The following is a 24058-nucleotide window of genomic DNA, read 5'->3' as shown; positions in this document are numbered from 1 at the left end:
TAAGACGAACGGCCATGAAGAGAGGTAAAGAAATTGCTGAACTTAAAATATTGAGGGAAGATAAACTTGTTCAGGAAATCCTTTCCCTTACCTCTATGGAGGACCTTGATAAAGAAGAAAAGGGTCGGTTATTTAGAAATAGCTTAATATAGAAGGCAAAGAAAATGAAAACCACAAAGATATTTCAAAATCTGTTTCAGAATTCTATGGTAATCTTTACATCAGTAATGTCTGTCCTACTAGTGACATATCTGCGTTTCTTCACTCTGTCAAAGACTATGCAAAATTCATAGATGAAGACTTCCAAAATTCTTGTGATGGATGTAATTTATATGAATTAAATCAAATGTATTGGACTTGATAGACTACAATGAGCACATTATGGAGATAGATAGCTTTATTTTATTTGTAGACTTCTACAAGGCTTTTGATAGAGTATTTTTGACACTTTCATTTTTTGGTTTTGGACAATATTTTCAAAGTGTAATTAAGACACTTTACAATAATAGTAACAGCTCTGTTAAATTATCCCATGGAACTTCAGAGAGATTTGACATTAGATGCGGAATTAAACAAGGATGCCCAATTTCTTATTTTTATTGGTCACACAAGTTATGGCCTTCTTCGGGATCGGTGTCCCTTCCATGGTGCGGTTGAACTAACGTAGGCTAATGCGATTAGCATGAGGTTGTAAGTCATGAGAAAATTTCCCAGGACATTGACATATCTGATATTGTCAGAAAGCTTAAATTAGTGTTCATCTAACTGCACTGTCCAATTTACAGTAGCTATTACAGTGAAAGAATACCATGATATTGTTTGAGGAGAGTGCACAATTTTGAACATGAAAAGATATTAATAAACAAATTAGGCACATTTGGGCAGTCTTGATACAAAATCTTGAACAGAAATCCAATGGATCATTGGATCAGTCCAACACTTTGAAAATACACTAGTGGCCAAAAACTAAATTGCATCTGGGCTGGAATAATACATTATGGCCTTTCTCCTGCATTTCAACGATGATACAAAATACAAAATAACAGTTGTTTTTTCTTTGTATTATCTTTTACCAGATCTAATGTCTTATATTCTCCTACATTCCTTTCACATTTCCACAAACTTCAGAGTGTTTCCTTTAAAATGTAACCAAGAATACGCATATCCTTGCTTCAGGGCCTGAGCTACAGGCAGTTAGATTTGTATTTTGTGGCTGTGACTCAGAAACTCTTGTCCATTTATTTTGAGACTGTTCTTATGTCAGAAGATTTTGGAGTGAGTTAGAAGATTGTATTTGAAAAGAAACGACTGTTAATGTTAATTTGAGAGACTCTGATATGTTTTATTTTGATCCAAATGATATGGACCCCGATTAAACTTTCATTGTTCATTTGTTTATCTTTCATGGAAGTTTCTTTATCCATAAAAGGAAGTGGGAAAAGAACAAACCCCTCTGTACATTATTTAAGATAGAATTGAAATTTTATCAGAAAAGTTATCAGTAAATGTAAAAGCAAAAAAGCAATATGCACCATAAAACTTTTTGACCAATTGAAAATGGATCTCGATATGTAATACTGTTAGGTTTATGTACTCTTGTTTGTATATTTCTGTTTTGGTATTTGTTTTTTTCATAATAACAATAATCAAAACAATTATATAAAAAAATCAATAATAAAAAATATTAACATCAGTTTGGATATTTGATTAACTGCGCCCATCCTAAGTAAGACAAGGCTATCCGTCGATGGGGCATATCGACACAATATACTATAAACATCTACATACCATTGAAAGCCTAGAACTAAATCAATGTGCATTAAATTGCTTGTCAATTACTTTCAATGGGACTTTCTGTTCTGGATGCTCTATTTTTATTGTAGTCATTTAGCAAAATGCTCTTATCATGAGCGACTTACAGGAACAATTAGGGTAAAGTGACTTGCTCAAGAGCACATCGACAGATCTTTCACCTCGTTGGCTAGGGGATTCTAACCGGCTTTCAGTTACTGGTCCAACGCTCAGCTACCCACAGTGGTAATTGTTTATTCTAATCTAGAGTGAAACCTAGAATACACTGTAAAGGAGAAGCTATACCAGGGCAGTAGGCCGTTTCCCTGGATAAGCTCTGCTGAGGTCATTCCCTTGGTGTCATCAGCACTGTCTGAGATCATGTGCTCGGTTTTAACAGGAAGAGGAAGCTACAGTGAATCAACAGCTGTAAACCAAAAGGTTATTTAGATAACACAAGGCCTCTATAGGGCCTATATGGAGGGTTTCAAGGGGTTGAGGGCAAGTCATCAGGCAAATAAAAGCATTTTTTTTTAATGACAAATGTTTATTTTGCTTACTGTATGTACATGCAAAGACATGTGTGAATCAACCTGCCTACCATGCCAATAAACAGAGAAACAGATCAGAAAATACGATGTGATTGTATGTGCATGCGTTTGTGGGTGGGTGTATGTTAGGCTTGGGAGTTATACAGTATATTGGGTTATTTGGAAATAGCCACGGGATTTGAATATTTGTAGCTAGTTTTTAAGTAAATACTGCACCTACAGTCAACTTGTGTAATACCTCAACAGAGAAAGAAGATTACATTCTTCATTTTATCTGCCACATCCTTTTTTATGATGAAGCTTACCGGTACTGCCCAGTCATGTGGTGTTTGTTTACAAGCACACAATGACAAGAGACAGGAGCCTTGTGAGTCACTCACTGTTGTGCGGTGTCTTTTGGGGGTCGGTCAGTCAGCCCGCACCTCCAACACCACCTAGTGGTCCTCCAGAACTCACTCTTGGGGAAAAAACACAGAGAAATACTTCACACAGTGTAGGATAGGGGTGGCCATCCCTTTTCCTGGAAAGCTACTGGCTATGCAGGCTTTCTCAAGCACAGTGAGTCTGACAGCAACTCCTTATGAGTCTGAGGCTGTCCTTATATGGACACCATAATCCAATTTCGTCTCATCTCATCTAGACTTTTTTATGACTGGCATCTGCTGGGCAATGTTTGGACAGTGTGTGTGCGTAATAGACAGTGTGTGTGTGTGTGTGTGTGTGTGTGTGTGTGTGTGTGTGTGTGTGTGTGTGTGTGTGTGTGTGTGTGTGTGTGTGTGTGTGTGTGTGTGTGTGTGTGTGTGTGTGTGTGTGTGTGTGTGTGTGTGTGTGTGTGTGTGTGTGTGTGTGTGTGTGTGTGCGCATGCATGCGTGCGTGTATGTGTATGTGCATGTATGCGTGCAAACGTGCACCTTGGCATCTGTGTGTGTTTGGTTTGGAGTGTGTGTGACGTGTGTGTGTTCATACCCAAGCCCAGTGCTAGATGCTGCTCGATCAGAGCCCAGTCCTCCTGTTCACTGCAGTGGGCCGTCTGCACCAACATATGGCACACACCCCAGGCGGTGTCCCTGGGTGACAGCCACAGGGAATGACTGTGACCGTACTCACTAAACACCTTGATCAGCTAGACAGAGAACTAGATGAGGAGAGATATTACAATGAGTAGCAGAGTACATTACTACATTGAGTAGCAGAGTGCATTACTACATTGAGTAGCAGAGAAATTACTACATTGAGTAGCAGAGTGCATTAGTACATTAAGTAGCAGAGTGCATTAGTACATTGAGTAGCAGAGTACATTACTAGATTGAGAAGCAGAGATATTACTACATTGAGTAGCAGAGTGCATTAGTACATTGAGTAGCAGAGTACATTACTACATTGAGTAGCAGAGTACATTACTAGATTGAGTAGCAGAGTACCTTACTACGTTGAGTAGCAGAGTACATTACTATTTTGAGTAGCAGAGTAGATTACTACATTCAGCAGCAGAGTAGATTACTAAATTGAGTAGCACAGTACATGACTACATTTAGTAGCAGCGTAGATTACTACATTGAGAAGCAGAGTACCTTTATACATTGAGTAGCAGAGTGCATTACTACATTGATTAGTTGAGTACCTTACTACATTGAGTATCAGAGTGCATTAGTACATTGAGTAGCACAGTACATTACTACATTGAGTAGCAGAGTACATTACTACATTGAGTAGCAGAGTACCTTACTATATTAAGTAGCAGAGTACCTTACTACATTAAGTATAAGAGTACATTACTACATTGAGTAGCAGGGTAGATTATTACATTGAGTAGCAGAGTATATTACTAGCTTGAAATATACTTATTGTTACCATACCAGAGCTTATTGATTACTTTATATGCATAAGAAATGTATATGTTAGGGGTCAAGGAAGGGTCAAGAGAAACTTGATGTGTGTAAAGTTACTGAGTGATATATAAAGTTACTGAGTGAGTAAAGGGGAAGCGCAGAAAGTTGACATTCTGTTCAAATATATTATTGTTGAATATGAATGTTCCTGAGGAGGAAGGCAAAGGGCAACAGTCTAATTTCAATTCTTGATAAGGCAGGCCAGTTGGTGCGGAACAAGGACCATGAGGGATGTAGAACTCAACTCGAGACAAGGTCAACAGTTGACGAGAGAAGATACTGCCAGGGTGAGAGCCTGGGTATCTGCTGCCAAGAGTCAGTTAACAAATTTAGTGACAGACAAAATAATACTTTATTTATCTCCCTTGACACTTTACCCTCCCCTTGATCTTATCTGGTTCACTCTCTCTTTCCCCCTTTTAGTCACAATATCTCTACCTTCCTCTGTCCCTACACCTACCTCCTTCCAGACAGGTCTGATGGGACTGGAACATGGCCTAGCCTGGGCTCCCAAGGCCGAAGAGGAGATCCAGGTTCAGGCTAAATTGAGGCCGATTGATGACTTGTGACACCCCCGACACACTGTCTCAGCCTACTCCAAAACCTGATAGAAAACTTCAACTGTTAATCAGCAAACACACAGACTCGTTCCGTAGGGACAACAACAGGCCAGGTAATGGATAAATGCTTGGAGCCTCGTGGGGGAAGTCTGCAAATTCTTTCAGAGCAATGTATCAATATCTGCTAAATTCACCCGGTCAGCAAAAATAGTTCAGTGAAAGGTTGAAAATAAATTCCCTGATGTTTGCAGTAGGCAAAGGGCAATCTAAACAGACAATATGTATGGAGATCAAAGGTCATTTCTGTGCTGTTTTCAAAAACTTGCTAGAGCGGAGTGGAGCGAAGTGCATAGCTGCAGGAAGTAGTGGTGCTGAGGGTGCTGCAGCACCTGATGAAAATGTTGAATAATATATATATATATATGTGCAGTACCAGTCAAAGTTTGGACACACCTACTCATTCACTTTATTTTTTACTATTTTCTACCTTGTAGAATAATAGTGAAGACAAACTATGAAATAACACACATGAAATCATGTAGTAACCCAAAAATTCTTTGCACACTTTTAGCATGATCTCAACCTGCTTCACACGGAATGCTTTTCCAACAGATACACATGGGAAATATTGTCCATACAATGGCTCTTTGTATCCACTTAATGGGAACCCTACAACTCTGCCTCCTTGTCTAGTCTGCCTGCCTGATCCAGGCAATTTGTCCCTTTCGAAATGCTTGCAGCCTGCCAGCATTCTTCTGATCCTCGCAAGCCCTATGTCCTGCATAGCAACGCTAAGCAAAGGGTATAGCTTGTCAATTTGTTGGAACACAATACAGTACTATGAATGAGAGAGCCCTTTTATGAACAATTCCACATTTCCGGGGGTATTTGTTGTACCAGCATTGTGGTTGAGGATTCCATGGAGTTGGTAGCAGGTGTGATGTTTCCATTCTCAGCGGTTGGTTCTGTGACCGGTACTGTGTCATGACACCGAAACCAAACAAGAAAGTGTTAGGACATCAATAGTACATGTTGTGAAATGTGCCATGTACTATGGAAATACTTGTTTCCTTATTTTTTTTAGGCAAATGGCCCATTGGCTGTATCACTGACGTAAAAATCTATTTTTAGTCACTCATCTGACTGAACTCCTCATGCATTTAAAATACTGCATGTGATTACTAAGATTATTTCTTTCCTTCATCATTTTTCTGAGCCAGATCATTTAATGGAGGACCAAGGGCAATGGCCGGAGGTCTTCGAGGGCTTTGACAGACCAGAGAACTCTGGTGGGGAGGATGATCTGCTGGGTAGCTCCACACTCACCTTGGCTCCTCTTGTGGCCAGCCCCTACTCACCCTGCCATTCGCCACTCCCAGCCCCTCATCATCCACAGAAGCAGGTAGCTGACATGACTTACACAAAGGCCGTGACTCAATAGCAATTGACACACGTTTTACACTTGCCACCGGCTCAGCAGTCACTGAGTCATGTTCTGATATTGAGTCATGTCACATGATGTTTTTGTAACCTTCATAAATAGACTTTATCCTAAAAAGAGAAACTATTTTAATGGAAATGTATTGTGTAATTTATTGGTTATATTGTGTGAGAGAAAAAAAACAACGTTTTCCTTTGATATTTTGAAACATTGTATCCAGGCCTCATTTGCAACGCACTTGTTCCATTTTCTGTTATTTTGTTTAGCAACATTTTCCAGAATGAAAAGCTGGAACTGTCCTCCTTTGTTCCTCTATGCCCAATCCCTATCCAGAGATGTGCAGCTCCTCTCAATCCCCAATTGGCTCTCTTTCACCTCTAAAAAGTGACACAAGTTTAAATTCAAGGACTCAATTCAGTCAAGCCTTCATGATATTGTTATTATAATATGATTGGCTGTGCAGTCTTCGGGGATATTGTTCTGAATTCATTTGATTGGGTGTCATATTGATATCAATAGCTAAATGACCATCCAATTTGAAAAGACTTTCATGCAAATGTTATATAATCTGCTAAATAAATTAAATTGTGTTTCCATCATACTGACTTTGTTGCTGATAAAAGGCTGTGCGTGATTACGTTTGGCACAAACAATTTTGTGGTTTTGTTTTCATGTGTCGAATAAAAACAACTTTTGCGATAAATGGCAAATTTGCCCAATCAGATTTTCCCGGCTGGTCTCTAGACAACATTTATCTGATAAAGTGGACACTGGTCAAGTGTGGTTATGAAATTAGATGGGAGAGGCGCAATATCATTTTTATTTGTTAATTGGCAGCTAAGCACGGATCATCATGTCCCTATCATACAAATTAAGACCCTCGATTTTATTGGAAAGGCGCATCAAGCTCATCACTGTGCACTTTCGAGACTGCGTAGCCTAAACCGTGCATGCTTTTCCAAGTCGCAGTGGGAGGACCACACAACATAGCATTGTGTGACTGCAAAATTACCTCGAAATGGTTATATATATATAATATATATATATATATATATATATATATATATATATAAACAATTGCGCAATAATTATTTTCCACCTCAATTTGTCACATTATTAATTTTAACGATACAAAAAGTACTCCACCATGTTGAACGAACAGATTGTCTGTCGACTTTTATAAAAAATTGTGCCGACACTTTCGTGTTACCAACACACTTGTCCTGTTTTTTTATTTTTTTTTATATATATATGGAATGACTTGACTCGCATAAAAACTGTGGATGGGAAACGTGGTTACTGGAATACAGTAGAAGCTTGGGTCTGCAGAGGCCTCCAGAGGGGATATTATGGATTGATAATGTTATTGACTGTGTGACTGGCAGGGGTTCATTTGATTGGCAGAGGCCCATGAGTATGCTTGTGTGTATTTAATGCTAGGCAACAGACTGTCCCAATGCCATAGATGCTCCGTGGCAACAGACTGTGTCACATTTCCATATATGCTCCGTTTCATGACAACACTCACTCACAACATATAAGAGTGCAACACACATTTTGATACACATAAAAACACACTTATTTTTTCTCCAATATCTACAGTATCTTTACTTGGGGTACAGTAGCACAGACAAACTCCATAACATTGTGACACCATCCATCACCGTCTGTATTAATACAGATGTATTCGTTTTGAAGGTCATTAGCAGGGTATGTGAGCGGAGCTGAGCGGTCATTGCTCATGGAGGGCTCCACATCCTTTCCAACCACTCCCTTAAAAACCACTCAGCGCTTAAGGGATTTAAAAAAAACTGCAATCACAATTTAATCAACAACCATCTATTTTTCTGACTACATGGACCTACCATTCTTTAAGTATTGAAACCAAACCTGATTTTTAGTTTAGAAATACTTTGATACAATGACACAGTTAGCTACCTTTTATCAAGTGCACGTTGTAAATACTCCATCATGCTTTCTGGTGTATTTTGAAATTCCACAATGATTCTTTAGTTGTGCACTCCATCCCTTGGTCCTCATCTTTGTAAGTCAAACCGTTTTTTCTTTAGGAAAATATTTAGCGAACTCCTTGACAGCAGCTAAAGCACTCCAGTCAAATTGGGCACGCTCGGCTCCTCGCCATAGCCGCAGGAAGTAGTTTGTGGGTGCTATGATTTTTTAAATTGTGCACACACTGCAGATGGCTATATAGGTCCGCTAATACAGGACTATTAAAGGCCCAGTGCACTACTCTGTCCACAAATTTGTTGACATCCCCATTAGTGAGCATTTCTCCTTTGCCAAGATAATCCACCCACCTGACAGGTGTTGCATATCAAGAAGCTGATTAAACAGCATGATCATTTCACAGGTGCACCTTGTGCTGGGGACAATAAAAGGACACACAAATTTGCTGTTTTGTCACACAACACAATGCCACGTCTCACGTGTTGAGGGAGCGTGCACTTGTCATGCTGACTGCAGGCATGTCCACAAGAACTGTTGCCAGAGAATTGAATGTTCATTTCTCTACCATAAGCCACCTCCAACTTCGTTTTAGAGATTTTGACAGTACGTTCAACCGGGCCCACATGTAACCACGCCAGCCCAAGACCTCAACATCTGGCTTCTTCACCTGCAGGATCATCTGAGACCAGCCACCCGGACAGCTAAGGAAATTCTGCACAAACTTTCAGTATCCGTCTCAGGCAGGCTCATCCGCATGCTCGTTGTCCTCACCTGGGTCTTGAACTTACTGCAGTTTTGCGTCATAACTGACTTCAGTGGCCAAATGCTCACCGGCATGCTGGAGAAGTGTGCTCTTCACGGCTGAATCTGGATTTCAACTGTACTAGGCAGATGGCAGACAGTGTACATGGCGTTGTGTGAGCGAGCAGTTTGCTGATGTCAACGTTGTGAAGAGTGCCCCATGGTGGCGGTGGGGTTATAGTATGGGCAGGCATAAGCTACAGACAACGAACACAATTGCAATTTATCTATCGCAATTTGAATGCAGATACCGTGATTAGATCCGGAGGCCCATTATCGTGCCATTCATCTGCCACCATCACCTCATGTTTCAGCATGGCCCCATGTCACAAGCATTTGCACAAAATTCCCATAAGCTGTAAATGTCCCATTTCTTCCATGGCCCGAAATACTCAGACATGTTACCCATGGTTGGGATACTCTGGATCGAGGTGTACAGCAGGCTACATTCAACAGCCTGATCAACTCTGAGATGTGTCACGGTCACACCAGATAGTAACTGGTTCTGATCCACGCCCCTACTTTTTTTACTTAAAGGCATCTGTGACCAAGAGATGCATATCTGTATTCCCAGTCATGCAAAATTCATAGACGAGGGCCTAATGAATGGATTTCAATTGACTGATTTCCTTTCATGAACTGTAACTCCGTAGAATCATTCTATTTTTTGTTCAGTGTAGTATGATACCTTACTCTAAACGGAATGGCACGACAATAGCAGTTTGTGCATGAGAAGCTATACATAAATGTTTCTTAAACGGCTAAATTATACCCTTGTTTGTTCACACTTTCACATAGATCTCATTGGCAACACCAGATATTAGGATCAAATCATATCGTTTAATATGTTCAGGAAAACCCCACAGAAACAGTAGCGGGGGAAAACGTACAGATTTCCAATCATTGTTAACAGACGTGTCAGCATAACACCCCTAGGACCAGGTAGCCCCCTCCTGCCCTTATAGATCTGACAATAAAGGTACTAGTACTGACACCAATACCTTTTGTGTTGGTAACTCAAGTATGTAGTACAACATTGCTAAATGTAGCCAATGTTAGCGCTCTTACCCTAGGCTTATTTCCTTCATTAGCCATAGCATTACAGTTAAGAGCATTCATATTATTTTGTGCTTTTCCTTCATCCAGGAAATTAGCAAGCAGCTGGGGTACAGCATGCCGAGGTCCTGCCAACCTCTGAGACAAGAATAATATTGTGAACATTTCCAGGTAGAAAACAAAAATGTAGAGTGTTGGCACCCTTGAGGGAACACTACATTTAATATACAAGATTTGTCATACTGCTCAATTGCATTTGGTTTAGCAGTTGTACAAAGATAAATGCCAGAACTAGAGAAAACAGACATGTAACATTTCTAGGAATAAAGTTTGAAGCTTCTGAATGTCCACCAGCCCAATGGAGCCCCTCAAAACAACCATGTATTGAAATGCCCAGTTGAATAAATAGGTGACATAAGATGAAAATGGAGGAACTTTTTACCATTAGAACATTTGCTTTCAATTAATTCAGTCAAAATGTCAAGTTCACAATTCGAAAAATGACCAAGAAGAATACATGTAACTAGTTTTTAAATTCAAAAGCTAATTTTAACATTTGAATATGTCCTTATGGTTATTAGGTTGTGCTTCATGGTTTCTCTCTTTCTCGCAGGGAAAAGGTAGTGTTCGCTGGAGAACCATTAAAAAGGTGTTGGTAATATAATTTTACAAAAATAAAGAAAAGCATGGTTTTCAAATAACGCGAAGAATGTCCAACGGTGGAACGGGATATTTTTCTATTTACTTCAACCTGATACAGGTTACAATGCAGTTTTATCACAGGTGGGGCTAGGTTTCAAAATTCACATCCTTTCTTACAATCTCAACACTGGTAGTACAAATAAAGTTATATCTACCAAGGAGAGAGAGGAGGACCGTTTACACCATTGCTCTTTATTTGCCTTGTGAAAACCATGCTTGGTGTGGGGAGGAGGGGATCGTGCATGACAGAGTGGGGCTGGGTGGGATGGCGCTCGAGGAGCCAGACCACTATTTCCACAGCAGGTGTGTTAAAGGCACGCCGGGGTTACTCCTAATCCCAGCTAGACACTTCAAACCCACACAACGCACGCGCTCACCTGACTGCAAACACAGTACACACAGAAGCAGCACAAGTTACAGCCCCAGGAGTAAGGTTCGATACAGAAAAAGAGAGGTGGAGGATGAGGTTTTTGGAGAACGACTGTGAGGGAGGAGTTCCAGGGAGCAAGGGGCTTGGAACCGGTGCTGCCATTGTGTTAGACAGAGGGGAAACTAAAATGGTGAAATGGATCATTTCTGGTTCTTGAGTTGGTTGGAGAGCCAGTCAAGGCCCTCGTAGAGGCCGTCCCCGCTGGTAGCACAAGTGGCCTGGATGTACCAGCTGCGCTGGCGGAGAGCGTGGAGCCCCAGCTTGTCTGTGATCTCTGCAGCATTCATTGCATTGGGAAGGTCCTAAGAAATATCCAGGTTCAAATGATTAATTCTCTGTCTAACACACTGCAAGATCTTACTCAAGCCCAGTGATAGTGCAAGGGGTTGGCAATTCAAAAAAAAATATTAAGTATGCATGGTCAATGAGTATGACCCACTCACAATTTTTAGCAGGATAAAAGAGCACTACAAGGAGTCAAGGCTATCAGAATTCAGATACGAGTACCCATGCGCACCTGTTTGTTTGCAAAAACGAGCAGCACAGCATCTCTTAGCTCATCCTCCGCGAGCATTCTCTGCAACTCCTCCCTCGCCTCGTTCACTCGCTCCCGGTCGTTGCTGTCCACCACAAAGATAAGCCCTGCAAAGAAGTACATAGTTAGATGACAATACGACACTGGTTCTCCAATAAGCAACCATCTATGGACCACCATTGCCAATGATTCTCAAAGCTCCTTTGAATCTTACCTTGAGTGTTCTGGAAGTAGTGGCGCCACAGCGGCCTGATTTTGTCTTGACCGCCAACGTCCCACACTGTGAAGCTGATGTTCTTGTATTCTACCGTTTCTACATTAAAACCTGGACAAAGGACACAGAATGATGAAGGCACATATTCCATAAGTAGCCTAATTTAGAGAAGAAAATTGTGATAGGCTAATGCAGTCAAGGAAAATTGTGATAGGCTAATGCAGTCAAGGAAAATTGTCCTTACCAATTGTTGGAATGGTGGTAACAATCTCTCCTAGTTTGAGTTTGTACAGGATAGTCGTTTTTCCAGCCGCATCGAGTCCAACCATGAGAATCCTCATCTCCTTCTTGCCAAATAGGCCCTTGAACAGGCTTCCAAACATATTCCCCATTGTCACTTATCTGAGAGAAAGAGGAATGCAAGGTGAAGAAAATCAGTAATGTTACACATTTAGATTTCTACGGGGTTCATACACATTTTGACCAATTGAATTTCATGACTTTCATAAAATTTCCATGACCAAACTAAAGTGGCATCTACATAAGTATAAATAAAAAGTGTTATGTGGTATTGACACGGCGAGGCTGCTCTCTGATCCCATGCATCATCTCCTGTCTTTGTGCAAGGCACTTAAACCCCACCAAGTAGAATACCTGTTAGGCAACTGTATAAATCACATGTGGTCAACCTTCAGTCTGGAGAGCTACTGGGTGTGCAGGCTTTTGATACAGCTCTGTTCAAACACACAGACAATTAATCAAGGTCCAGTTGAGCAGCTAATTCCTAAAAATGTGGTTTGTTATAGGGGGACTGGAATAAAAGCCTGTGCACCCATTCGCTCTCCTGGAGGACGGTTGCCCACCCTCGATGTAAAATATATTGCAACATTACAACCAAACACCTTTTAAATAATTAATTAATTTAATACATCAAAGATCAAATGGCTACAAATATTTTTATTCAGCTGAAGCATCCCCACACATTTTCTTCAGGAAACACACATGTTCGTTTAGTCATTTATGTTACGATTTATTTTGCAGGTTGACTAGCATCTAAATGGATTGGATTACATTGGATACCCAAATCAACAACCTTTAAAATCCAAAACAAAAATCTACAGCTAATATTTTTTCTTAAAATTACTGTCCACGATTCAAATAATTATTTTGCTTCACATTCAATATTTTGATTCATATTCAAATCACAATTTAACCGAATCCCAACTAATAAAATGGCAGAGTAAATCATTTGTTCAGTCAAAAATAATTGTTTAAATTAATTAATCTACTTTGTATGGCCTTATTAGTGAGTGTGTGTTTTGGGGGACATGACATAATGGAAACAAACTTTATTTAACTAGGTAAGTGAGTTAACAACAAATGATTATTTACAATGACGGACTACCCCACCAAACCACTCCCAATCACGACCGGTTGTGATACGGCCTGTAATCGAACCAGGGTCTGCAGTGACGCCTCTAGCACAGATGCAGCCTTAGACCGCTGCGCCACAGCACTCGGGAGCCCAACATATGCTAATAAAAGCTACACAATTAACTACAGGGTACAATATAGATGTTTTGAGCGGACTACCTAGTTAGTCTGTTCTCTATCATATTTTGTAGGCTATATGGGCCTACCTGCTGCTGGAATGTCCGAATGTCTGGCTCTCCTTTGAGTAATGGCCCACTCGTCTCGCACAATTGCAGGTTATGCGCGCAAACACAGACGTGCTAAACTGCCATTCCGATCCTGGCTGATATGTTGACTTTTAACTGTGCCTAAATAAATTATTTTAACAGAAATTCAGATGAATTTCCATGACTTTTCCTGAACTTCCGGATTTAATCATCCAAAACTTCTCCGGGCCGTAATGGTATCAGCTAGCTATAGTATGTACATTCAAAGAGACGTACGTTTGCAGGAATTAACCCCAAGCTACCAATATATTCCCCAAACCCAACTTCAACATACTGCTATAGTTAACTAGTTGTATTGCTGTGGATTTATTTCGTTCCTTTAACGTCAGAAACGACTTTAAAAAATGACAACAATGAATGCGATCCTGACGTCAGCTGACACGCCACAGCTAGCTGCTTTTAGCATGTCAGATTTATGATTTCGGTAGCTGGTGTTCTGTGATAAAAAATAACATAATATAGTATTTATTTAGCCAAGTTGGTGCGTGCTCCTAAGTCCTAGCTTCTAAACACTGTGCAATTGTGAATGAATCTACGTTCAAGTTAGCTAGGCCTGCCTTAACAGGAGGCAAGGCTAACTAAGCACGCCTGAATGTTTCCCATCAGGATCTAGAAACTAAAATAAATATCCGAATTTAATTGGCAACATGCGTACCCGGTAGATAGTGAACTTGAGGGCCGACAACATTCTTCAAACTAACGTTAGCTAGGTACTATAACGTTAAAGCGAAAAGAAAAAGCTCTAACTAGTTAGCTAACTGGCTTGGGCGGATGCTTAGCATCATGCCATCTTATTAACTAGCCAGTTAAGTTAGCGAACAAACTGGGGATCTCAGGCATTTAAAAGGTTTACCGAACATATCGTTTTACACGCATTTGCTACTCATCTTATGACAAAACAAGTCAGCCTGAAGGCAGACTGTGTTCGCTAACTTAGCATAACTAGCTAGCCATATATATGCCACAACGTCATGTAGATGAAGAGGAAATTGTGACGTCATTTGACGGGAAAACTGAGCGTTTTTGTCAGATTCTTGTTCACTCGAACATACATTATTATGTGTTAAACATACGTGATGTATGATATATTCACCTTAGAAAGACTGCTTCTCGATCTTGCTTCTCTTTCAGTCACTCCAAAATGGCGTTTGCGCAACTCAGTAGACACCGGTGTGTGGACAGACACTTTCCACGGTTAATCTTATCCAATCATATCACCTATTGTACTTAAAGACCCCGCCTGTAATACCATTTCATCCAATCACGGGGCCGATTTGATTTGTAGACAACAAGGAAGTGAACGTACACATTTTAGCCAATTACTATTGAATTACATTATTAACGCAAGTTATCAATGCAAGTGGCAGATAGTAGATTCGGATCAATGCAGTCAGTAGCAGAATATTCTGTGATTCAACTCATTGTGCACTGACTCTCCAGTGAGGTGATCAGGGTGTCTTCTTTCCCAAGCCCACAGAGCTTGTTGATTGAATCTTGGTTTTAACACAAGCTTTTCGGAACTATTCCAACTCAATAAACCAGATGTTGGTCGACTTGTTCACGTGATTCATTTATTCTCAACATGGTGGATTGTTTAAAAAACAAACATGAATTGTAGGCCTATGCATCATCACACTGATAAAAGGTAGAATTGTTGAGTAGCTATAATGAGTAGCTAGAGACCTACTATCATAGGCTACTAATTACAGAAATAGAAAAATCATCACAATGTGACAATGTTGTGCCTGAGTCTCAATTTAGAAAATAGCTGCATGTATACACCTTCAAAGTTGTCTCATTCCCGAATCTCAAGCTTTCCCTCTTTGATCCTCCAGCTCCATCGTGGACAACAGTCTGGGGAAGGAATACAGCAAAGCCACAAGCCTGACTCCTGGATTTCCTGTTGGAAGGACACAGGCTTCCTGTCCAGAGTCTCCAAACTGAAGGCCTTCACTGTGATCTAAATGAGACACAGCACACTCTCATGTTATCTGTACATCAATTAGACAGGCTAATGGTATGTTCAACCTTACTCAAATCTACATTGATCTCTTACCTGCTCGCTTATCCCTATGGCAACATGACCCACTTTGACCTGACGCTGTTCACGGATCCTCAAACACTCACCGCCAATGTTTTCAATCCATATCTCAACGCCTAGACCAGCAATGCACAGAGAACTGTGAGTTTATCAACAATCATACCCTTCTCCCCTAATGGTTACAGACAAGTCTACCCAGAGCCTTTTCTCACCTTCAAAGCAGTATGATGGTGGCTGGTTGGTGGATACCACCAGCCATTCCAAGTTGAAGCTCTGTCCGTCTGTCTGGCTGTTGTAGGAGAAGACTCCAGAGCTGAGGTCATCAGACGAGCAATCAGAATCTTTGTCTGTATCCTCCTTCTGGGATGAACCAGTGCTGCTCATACAGGAGGGAGGGTGGTCCCTTGGCTCAGGGGAGGGGGTCTGGGCCAAAATGCCCACGGTAACACCTGGAGAAAGACAGATCGCCTTACTTTCCTGTCTCAAGAATATACACCTCACTGCATCTTTTAGATGTGCATAAGGCCTGACTGTCTGTGCAGCAGTAGCCGCTTAACTCACCATCTCTTAAGTATTCCAATTCAGGCTCTGACCCCCAGGATTGGTCAATCTCTGGCTGGCCTTTCCGCAAGACGGGGAAGTGGGTGTGGAGAGCTTGGTAAAGTTCTGTGGAAGACTCCTCTTCCTCCCAATCGCCTTCATATTCCCAGTCACTTTTCCTCTCCAGATCTCCATCCTCCCCCAAGTAAATATCCACCTCGGAATCTGTCTCAGGTTCCCAATCTTCCACCACATGGCTCTCCTCCAAGGAATTTTGATAAGATTCCCAGTCCCTATCCTCCAGAGAGTATGTCACTGATTCAGAATCTCTCTCCAATTCCGATCCGACCTCCTCAGAATCACTACTGTCCGCACCAGCGGCCAACGCTCTCCAGGGGCTCACCCAATGCATTTTGGGTGCTGACTGTGTGGCTGCTGGCTTTGCAGGGGCAGAGGGAATGTAGGGTCTGTTATGATTCCTAGCCTTGCTGTTCACCAGTTTCTGACAATCACCTTGACCAGAACTGTGACAAAGTCCTCCCACTGAAGAGAAAAAAGGGACACTCTCTTTATTCTAAAACATACACTCGCTCCATCTCACACACCAACACCCATGTACTGAGGGAACACCTTCACAACAATCACAATGATTGAATTCCGGCCATAGATACACACTTATAAAAAGCTCATTCAAGTTTGTCAAATCATAGATAGTGTCTCCTGACCCCTCCTGTCTCAGCCTCCAGTATTTATGCTGCAGTAGTTTATGTGTCGGGGAGCTAGGGTCAGTTTGTTTATCTGGAGTACTTCTCCTGTCCTATTCAGGTGTCCTGTGTGAATCTAAGTGTGCGTTCTCTAATTCTCTCCTTCTCTCTTTCTTTCTCTCTCTCGGAGGACCTGAGCCCTAGGACCATGCCCCAGGACTACCTGACATGATGACTCCTTGCTGTCCCCAGTCCACCTGGCCATGCTGCTGCTCCAGTTTCAACTGGCCTGGGCCCTAGGACCATGTCCCAGGACTACCTGACATGAGGACTCCTTGCTGTCCCCAGTCCACCTGGCCATGCTCCTGCTCCAGTTTCAACTGTTCTGCCTTACTATTATTCAACCATGCTGGTCATTTATGAACATTTGAACATCTTGGCCACGTTCTGTTATAATCTCCACCCGGCACAGCCAGAAGAGGACTGGCCACCCCACATATGCTCTCTCTAATTCTCTCTTTCTTTCTCTCTCTCGGAGGACCTGAGCCCTAGGACCGTGCCCCAGGACTACCTGACATGATGGCTCCTTGCTGTCCCCAGTCCACCTGACTGTGCTGCTGCTCCAGTTTCAACTGTTCTGCCTTATTGTTATTTGACCATGCTGGTCATTTATGAACATTTGAACATCTTGGTCATGTTCTGTTATAATCTCTACCCGGCACAGCCAGAAGAGAACTGGCCACCCCACATAGCCCGGTTCCTCTCTAGGTTTCTTCCTAGGTTTTGGCCTTTCTAGGGAGTTTTTCCTAGCCACCGTGCTTTTACACCTGCATTGTTTGCTGTTTGGGGTTTTAGGCTGGGTTTCTGTACAGCACTTTGAGATATCAGCTGATGTACGAAGGGCTATATAAATAAATTTGATTTGATTTGATTTGATTTGATTTGATTACCTGCTCTCAGGGCCTTGGTGGTCATCTGCCTTAGCGCTGTGGCCGAGGCTCTACTGGTGGGGTCCTTCTGTAGTCCAGCTCTCAAGACCTCGGCAGTGTAGGGGTTACAGCTGGGGGGCACCTCCCTCAGAGGAGGCGGCTCATTGACAATCTGACCAGTGAAAGGAAATGTTTTAAACTATATGTTTGTAGCAAGGACTTTTCTCTGATCTTGGATAACATGGGTTGTTTTTTTACCTTGAAGCACAGCGGGTGGTTGTAGTAGCGGATCCAGGGGTGGCATCCGTTGAGCATGTGCAGTAGCATGCAGCAGCTACTCCACACGTCTGCCTTGGCACAGCGGAGGTCCCCCCGTGCCACCTCGGGCGCCATGTGGGTCTCTGTGCCAGCGGGCCACCCAGATTCTGAAATGTTTGGAAATAGTTGTGTGGGCATCGTTTTGTTTTTGTTTATCCCATTGAATACTAACTCAAAGATTTTTCATTGTATTCACACATATACACTGACGTCTAAAGGCTTTGGTGCTCTGTCCATTTGGGTCCAGCGTCTCAGAGAGACCAAAGTCACAGAGGAACGTGTCCCTCCCATCCTCAGACAGCAACACATTGTCAACTGCAACAAGAAAGGAAGAAAGGGGTAAACAAAATGTACAATTAGAAGGCTATCTGAGGAATAAGGATTTAGAGACGAATAGGGAACTGCTTTCTGCCAGACATAACAGTACTATACATCCTGAAACTACAGGATGTGCTTTCTTATCTTCTGACACTAGAGGGAGTGCAACAACCACAAATAACTTGGCTTTTACAAAGTATCACTCTAGTAAACTACACTCAAATATACCTTTGCTATTCTTTCAGATCTTACACATGTCTAGGGGGGAAGGGCAAAAGGGGTTGTTAACATGCCTTTAACATCCAGATGCAGGACGTGTCTGTGATGCAGGTGTTCCAATGCTCCCAGGAGCTGACAGAGGTAGCGCAAGGCCAGTTCCTCTGGTAAACTTCCCCTCTCCCTCAGTAGCTGGGCCAAACAACGTGTCTTCAGGTCCATGAAGAGTGTGACGTATGGACCCTCCCTCACAGCCCCAAAGAGCTTCACAATGCCAGGGGCGTTCAAAGCACTCCACGTGCTCACCTCCTCACAGTTGAAGTGACTCAGTGGGATCTGGAATGAGTAAAACAAATTATTTTATGAGATTATGGACCATGTTTACTAGGCGCTTGCATCAAGTGAAATGTTTGGGCCTATTGTTCTACAGAGGGAATTCAACTTTGAAGCTGCTGCTTTTAATGTATAGGGTCATCAGACAACTCTGTTGTATTTGGGACTTACTTTTTTGGCAGCACACTCGAACCCGGTACTTCTGTCCTGAACACTGAACACATCACCATACGATCCATTCTGAATGTGGTATAGAATGTGGTATTCCTTTCCCTCCCTGTATTCAAACTTATTGGGCTGGAGTTGCTGAAAGATACACAGTACACATAAATGCTCTGGATAAGAGCGTCTGCTAAATGACTTAAATGACTTAAATGTAAATGACTTAAATGTAAATGTAAAATGTAAATTCTGGTTATTAATGCATTCTTTATAAAACAAGGACACTGAATATTGATGAGGAAATAAATTAACAGGATCCCTACCTTGTGGAATATGAGGCCTTCGTTGATCTGTGCCGTGACCTCTTTCATCTCATCTGAGACATCTTTGACCAGTGCTTTGAAAAAAGGTGAGGCGAATCGCTGATGCTTCTGGGTAACTCTGCTGCGCAGTTCCTCCAGCATTACCTCAGAGCTAGACAGTCCCCCAACGCTACACAACAATCCAGACACATCCCCTGGGATGTTAGACACACCCACTAGACTGCAGAAGGAGTTGGACGTACTCTCCACACTGGAGGAGGATCCGGATTCCCATCCTCGGCTGCAGGTGGAGTCCGAGTCAGACACTCCCATCAGACTGCAGGGCGAGTCAGAGTCAGACACAGTCTCTGACGCCAGGACATTGTCCGACACGCACATCACACTGGAGAGACAGTCCGACACGTCCACCAGGCTGCAGACTGAGTCCGACAGACCCCCATCCCCAAAACTAGAAGAGGCGTCTGACTCGCTCTCACGAGTATGAATGGATTCAGAATCTGATCTACTCTTCAGACTGGATGGAGACTCAGACATTCCTCCTATTTCACTAGAAAAGTCGGACACACCTATGAGTTCGTACGTGTCTGACAGGCCATCTGTACATTTTGACACACCTTCCAAGCTGCAGTGGGATACAATTTCAAACAAACCCTCCAAAATGCAGCCTCCGTGGCTATGAGGTATCCAGATAGAGTCTGTGTGTTTGGGGAGGTCCACAGGAAGTTGGTTTACCTCTGAGGCCCAGCTCATGTCCTTGTTGGTTGATTTAGACCAGTCGATCTCTTGCACCCATAAACCTTGGATGACTGGTGGCTCTTGTCCTTCCTCCCTCTGTCTTCCTTCCTGAGGCTTTTGCCGAAGCTTCCTTCGAATGTGGTGGTGTGGGACTGTGCGGGTAGTACCCACATAGTTCTCTTCGTCAGTATCACTCTCGGTTGTTGCTTTCTTGGCTATGGACCTGCAAATTAAGTGACATTGAGTGAGTTGACGAGACTGCTAGAGGCGTCTAGGGGCATGTAACTCCTGAATAATATTTTTGGGGAAATGAACAGCTAATTGTAATGAGCCTAAAATGTACTAACTTTATTACGAACAATTTATTGTGCCTTGTTAAGGATACAGTGCAAACGCCATCTAACTGCAGTACAGTTTTCTAGTCCCAATTCAATTTAACATTTGAGATTAAAGATGGTCATGCTCTGGTAAGTACCTGTGGCTTTTAAGCAGGTGAGATCTGGAGTAGACACATTCTGTGCTTGTAGGGCTGAACTCTTGCGAGCCTTCACCTGGGACACACAGATTTACTCTGGATCTAAGATGGCTCACTAAATGACATGGGTTTGTTGTTCCCTCCTTTCTGCCCTAAACAATAGGGCAAATAAGGCCAGAACAGAGGGAACAACTTTCTAGAATGTAACCCCCATCCCTCCTCCTGGCTGCATGCAGATGCAAAACTATTTCAGTGCTACTTAGCCATTTAGCAGCATACAACCCTACATCCCACTGCTGGCGTGCCTCAGAAGCTAAGCAGGGTTGGTCCCTGGAATGGAGATGCTGATGGAAGTGGTTTGGAGGGCCACTAGGAGGCACTCTTTCCTCTGGTCTAAAAATAATATCTCAATGCCCCAGGGCAGTGATTGGGGACTTTGCCCTGTGTAGGGTGCCCTCTTTCGGATGTGACGTTAAACAGGTGCTGACTCTCTGTGGTCACTAACATATCCCATGGCACTTATTGTAAGTCTAGGGGTGTTAACCCCCGTGTCCTGGCTAAATTCAAAATCTGGCCTTCATACCATCATGGTGACTAAATCATCCCCAGCTTACAATTGGCTAATTAATTCAAAATGTTTCCAAAAAAATGTGTCACTGTGTAACTACTATGCATTTTGGAAAATAAGAGTTCTCCATTAGTTACTGGCTTACCCTCTGCCTGGGCGATGATGGAGACACATGGGACTTGGTAACTGTCATCATGCCCCCCTGTGCCCACCTGCTTGGCAGTGCCCTGCTCCATCACCAGGCTCAGGGTAGGAAGGACGGTCCGCACCAACGGGTCCTTGTTCTCTTCACCCTCCGTGATGTTTTCCTTCCCCAAAGAGAACAACAGTGACACCCCCTTCACATCAATGAATGGCGGGTTTGAGTTGAACATCCTGGGTATGGCCATTCCTCTTGCACTTGGCACCCTTAGAGAAACTGAGATCAAATCAAAGACATGATAAATAAAAAGTCAAATGAGTGCCAACATGCTACTGGAGAGAAATGGGGTAAGTTTGCTTTTGGGAATAGTGAGAATGGTGACAAGCCCTCTCCTCAAGGTCTTATTCAAGGAGATCTTTGTGGCAATAAGCACTGATGCTCAAGAGCTAAGGCTATGTGGTAGTTAGTAGTAGAATTTCATTTGAAGAGCTCTAGGAAATGTAAAGGGATACCAAACACCGAACAAGAAGCATTATGTCAATTAACCAAATTGTCTTATAATATACGGCAAAATAATTCTCACCATGTCATAAGAGAGTTCTTGACCCCTAAGGGAGGGAAAATGTACATAACTCAACAGGCTTATTCACTGTGCGGATATGCTGGCGTTAGCTATGCATTTGGCAGGTATTTTAATGTGATGGCATTTGGTATGGTCGGTGTGAATGAACTGAGATGGCTAGTGATCCAAGCGAACATGTATAAATAGCATGTAGAGTTTCAGCATGCTCTGAACTAGTTACATGCCTTCCACTGGGCTGCTCAGCTGTCAAAGTCTCTCTTTCTTAGCGCCACCATATTGACAGTGAAGGCCGGGATCACAACAATCCTTTGTCAACTTACACACAGACAATGCTACACAGGTTATGTGTCCTTGTCCTCTCATAACTGCATTTGCAACTTGGACTAACTTATCCACTGACTTAACTTAGTTCAAGTATTTCCTATGTTTCTTAGTCCAAGTGTTTCGTAAGTTTCTTAGTCCATGTTTTGGGAAACAATAATAAGTAGTATTTCTTAGGTTCTTCATTGCATCTTTGTTCATTGTTATGTGTGTGTGTGGTTCCACTGCAAAGTTGTCGGAAGTTTAGATCGCCATCCTGATTCTTGAACATGCACCACTGTAAAGTTCCCATTCCCTGTGAAGTTGGCATTCAACTAACACCCTCAACCCTCAAATCTTACTGTATGAGAACCTTTATATCTAAGTCTTCCCTGTTCACCTCAGGGAAAATAATGGCCCATCTTTCCCATTACTTCCTGTTATCTTCGTTGTCTGCCAACACCTACACTCACATCCCCTTCCTAGCCCTAGTAGAAATAAAACATTAATACCAAGAAAATACATTGGTTTGAATGACAATAAAACATCAATAGGTAGTAATCCAACATACCGTAAAGGCGAAACAGTTGCTCCTTTTCTGTGAGAAGTTATCTTTTTATTAGTAGAAGTAGAGACAGAGTACTTCAGCCAGTTGGACTAAGCTACTTGCTTCTGTTCTGTCAATGTGTGTGGGTGTCTGTGTATGTCTGTATGTGCTGTCTCCAAGTGTAACCCACCGGCTTTCTGCTGACAGGCCGTGCTGATTGGTGGGCCATATGTGAGAGTTATGAGACAACGTTCACCCCCGACCCCCGGCACACATTACTGTTAGTGAATCGAGACTCGGGTACTGTCTTGAGTCTACCCATTTTTTCCCCTTTCAATGTGTCTTTTGACTAACGATGTAGTCATTGTTAATTAAAATTTTTAAAAAACATACATCCACCTCCCCTCATGAAACTGTGCTCCCCCAGTCTCTGGCCTCATCTCATTCTTTTGTACAATCACCTCCAAACAAACGTTCAAGTTTGTATTGATAGCCATGGCAGTCTTAGAGAATGAAATGCATCGGTATAACATGGATATAACGTCAATAAATAAGCAACAAAAGAAAGGTAAGAACAACAAGTGCAAAGAAGTGTAACTCAATGTATGTAGAATATCAGTATTGAGACTGATTGACAAAAAAAGTGGAATTTAGTAACAGATTTAATCAAAGTGACGCTGGTAAAAGTTATTGTAGCGTCAAGTCAAACTTTTCATACAAGTCTGGTAGTTGGCACTGGTTCAGTTATTCCTTCCCATTCAACACCTGTGTGCTGCCCTTTCCCAAATTCGGATCGGCAGAATTTGCACATTCCTATGGGAATTAGCAACATGCCAGAGGAGGGGGTGTCAGCAAAAAACGCATACTACCCATGAGCCATTTTCCCTGGCAACATCTGAATGGCGTAGGGACAAACCAATGGTGAGGCACTCAGCAGAAGTACACATAGGCAGGTCAGCGAGTTTCATCCGTGTACTGGTCGAGTGCCCTGGGATCTATCTATACATAGACTTGGAAAAGGTCCATTATCAGAACTCTGTCTCAGAGTGGTGCTCAAATTCAATTCTGTTTCTAACCATTCATGACAAAGTGGTACAGTTGTACTTTATCTAATTACGGTACAAAATGTATGAATCGTATTCTTCGATCATGAATTGAAATGACTGGAAACCTTGGACTTGTGGC

At 42.3% G+C, this 24058-nt stretch overlaps 2 protein-coding genes across 3 annotated transcripts; both read right to left on the bottom strand.

Annotated features, from left to right (window-relative positions):
- Positions 1–9822: 9822 nt before the first annotated feature.
- LOC124048231 (ADP-ribosylation factor 1-like) lies at positions 9823–14853 on the bottom strand. Its single transcript, XM_046368818.1, has 5 exons — positions 14733–14853; positions 12184–12341; positions 11940–12050; positions 11708–11832; positions 9823–11492 (listed from the first exon to the last, which is right to left on the bottom strand). Exons 2-5 carry the CDS (start codon positions 12329–12331, stop codon positions 11331–11333), a joined length of 546 nt encoding a protein of 181 aa, XP_046224774.1. The 5' UTR covers positions 12332–12341; positions 14733–14853; the 3' UTR covers positions 9823–11330.
- Positions 14854–15194: 341 nt separating this feature from the next.
- On the bottom strand, positions 15195–23036 carry LOC124047575. Of its 2 annotated transcripts, XM_046367885.1 has the most exons (14): positions 22898–23016; positions 22027–22051; positions 21447–21719; positions 20734–20809; positions 19524–20481; positions 19210–19344; positions 18783–19041; positions 18382–18486; positions 18112–18278; positions 17875–18025; positions 16242–16763; positions 15893–16129; positions 15696–15796; positions 15195–15599 (listed from the first exon to the last, which is right to left on the bottom strand). In XM_046367885.1, the coding sequence occupies exons 3-14, from the start codon at positions 21688–21690 to the stop codon at positions 15435–15437; spliced, it is 3120 nt and encodes a 1039-aa protein (XP_046223841.1). In that variant the 5' UTR covers positions 21691–21719; positions 22027–22051; positions 22898–23016; the 3' UTR covers positions 15195–15434. The 2 variants fall into 2 exon arrangements, with proteins under 2 accessions (XP_046223841.1, XP_046223840.1); XM_046367884.1 differs by lacking the exon at positions 22027–22051 and having other exon boundaries at positions 22898–23036.
- Positions 23037–24058: the final 1022 nt, after the last annotated feature.

This window comes from Oncorhynchus gorbuscha, linkage group LG11 (assembly GCF_021184085.1).
Source record: "Oncorhynchus gorbuscha isolate QuinsamMale2020 ecotype Even-year linkage group LG11, OgorEven_v1.0, whole genome shotgun sequence".
In the NCBI taxonomy this organism is placed as follows: domain Eukaryota; kingdom Metazoa; phylum Chordata; class Actinopteri; order Salmoniformes; family Salmonidae; genus Oncorhynchus; species Oncorhynchus gorbuscha.
The sequence above is the reverse complement of the archived record's forward strand: the minus strand, read 5'-3'. Positions and strand labels throughout refer to the sequence as shown.

Excerpts from the sequence above, each read along its gene's own strand:
- LOC124048231 (XM_046368818.1), bottom strand. The coding sequence starts at position 12,331 with ATGGGGAATATGTTTGGAAGCCTGTTCAAGGGCCTATTTGGCAAGAAG. Across the intron at positions 12,051-12,183 it reads TACCACCATTCCAACAATTG|GTTTTAATGTAGAAACGGTA; the intron begins GTAAGGACAATT and ends TCCTTTGTCCAG. Across the intron at positions 11,493-11,707 it reads TCGTTTTTGCAAACAAACAG|GACCTTCCCAATGCAATGAA; the intron begins GTGCGCATGGGT and ends GATATTTCTTAG.
- LOC124047575 (XM_046367884.1), bottom strand. The coding sequence starts at position 21,690 with ATGGCCATACCCAGGATGTTCAACTCAAACCCGCCATTCATTGATGTG. Across the intron at positions 19,042-19,209 it reads TCGAGTGTGCTGCCAAAAAA|ATCCCACTGAGTCACTTCAA; the intron begins GTAAGTCCCAAA and ends TACTCATTCCAG. Across the intron at positions 16,130-16,241 it reads ATTGGAATACTTAAGAGATG|GTGTTACCGTGGGCATTTTG; the intron begins GTGAGTTAAGCG and ends GTCTTTCTCCAG.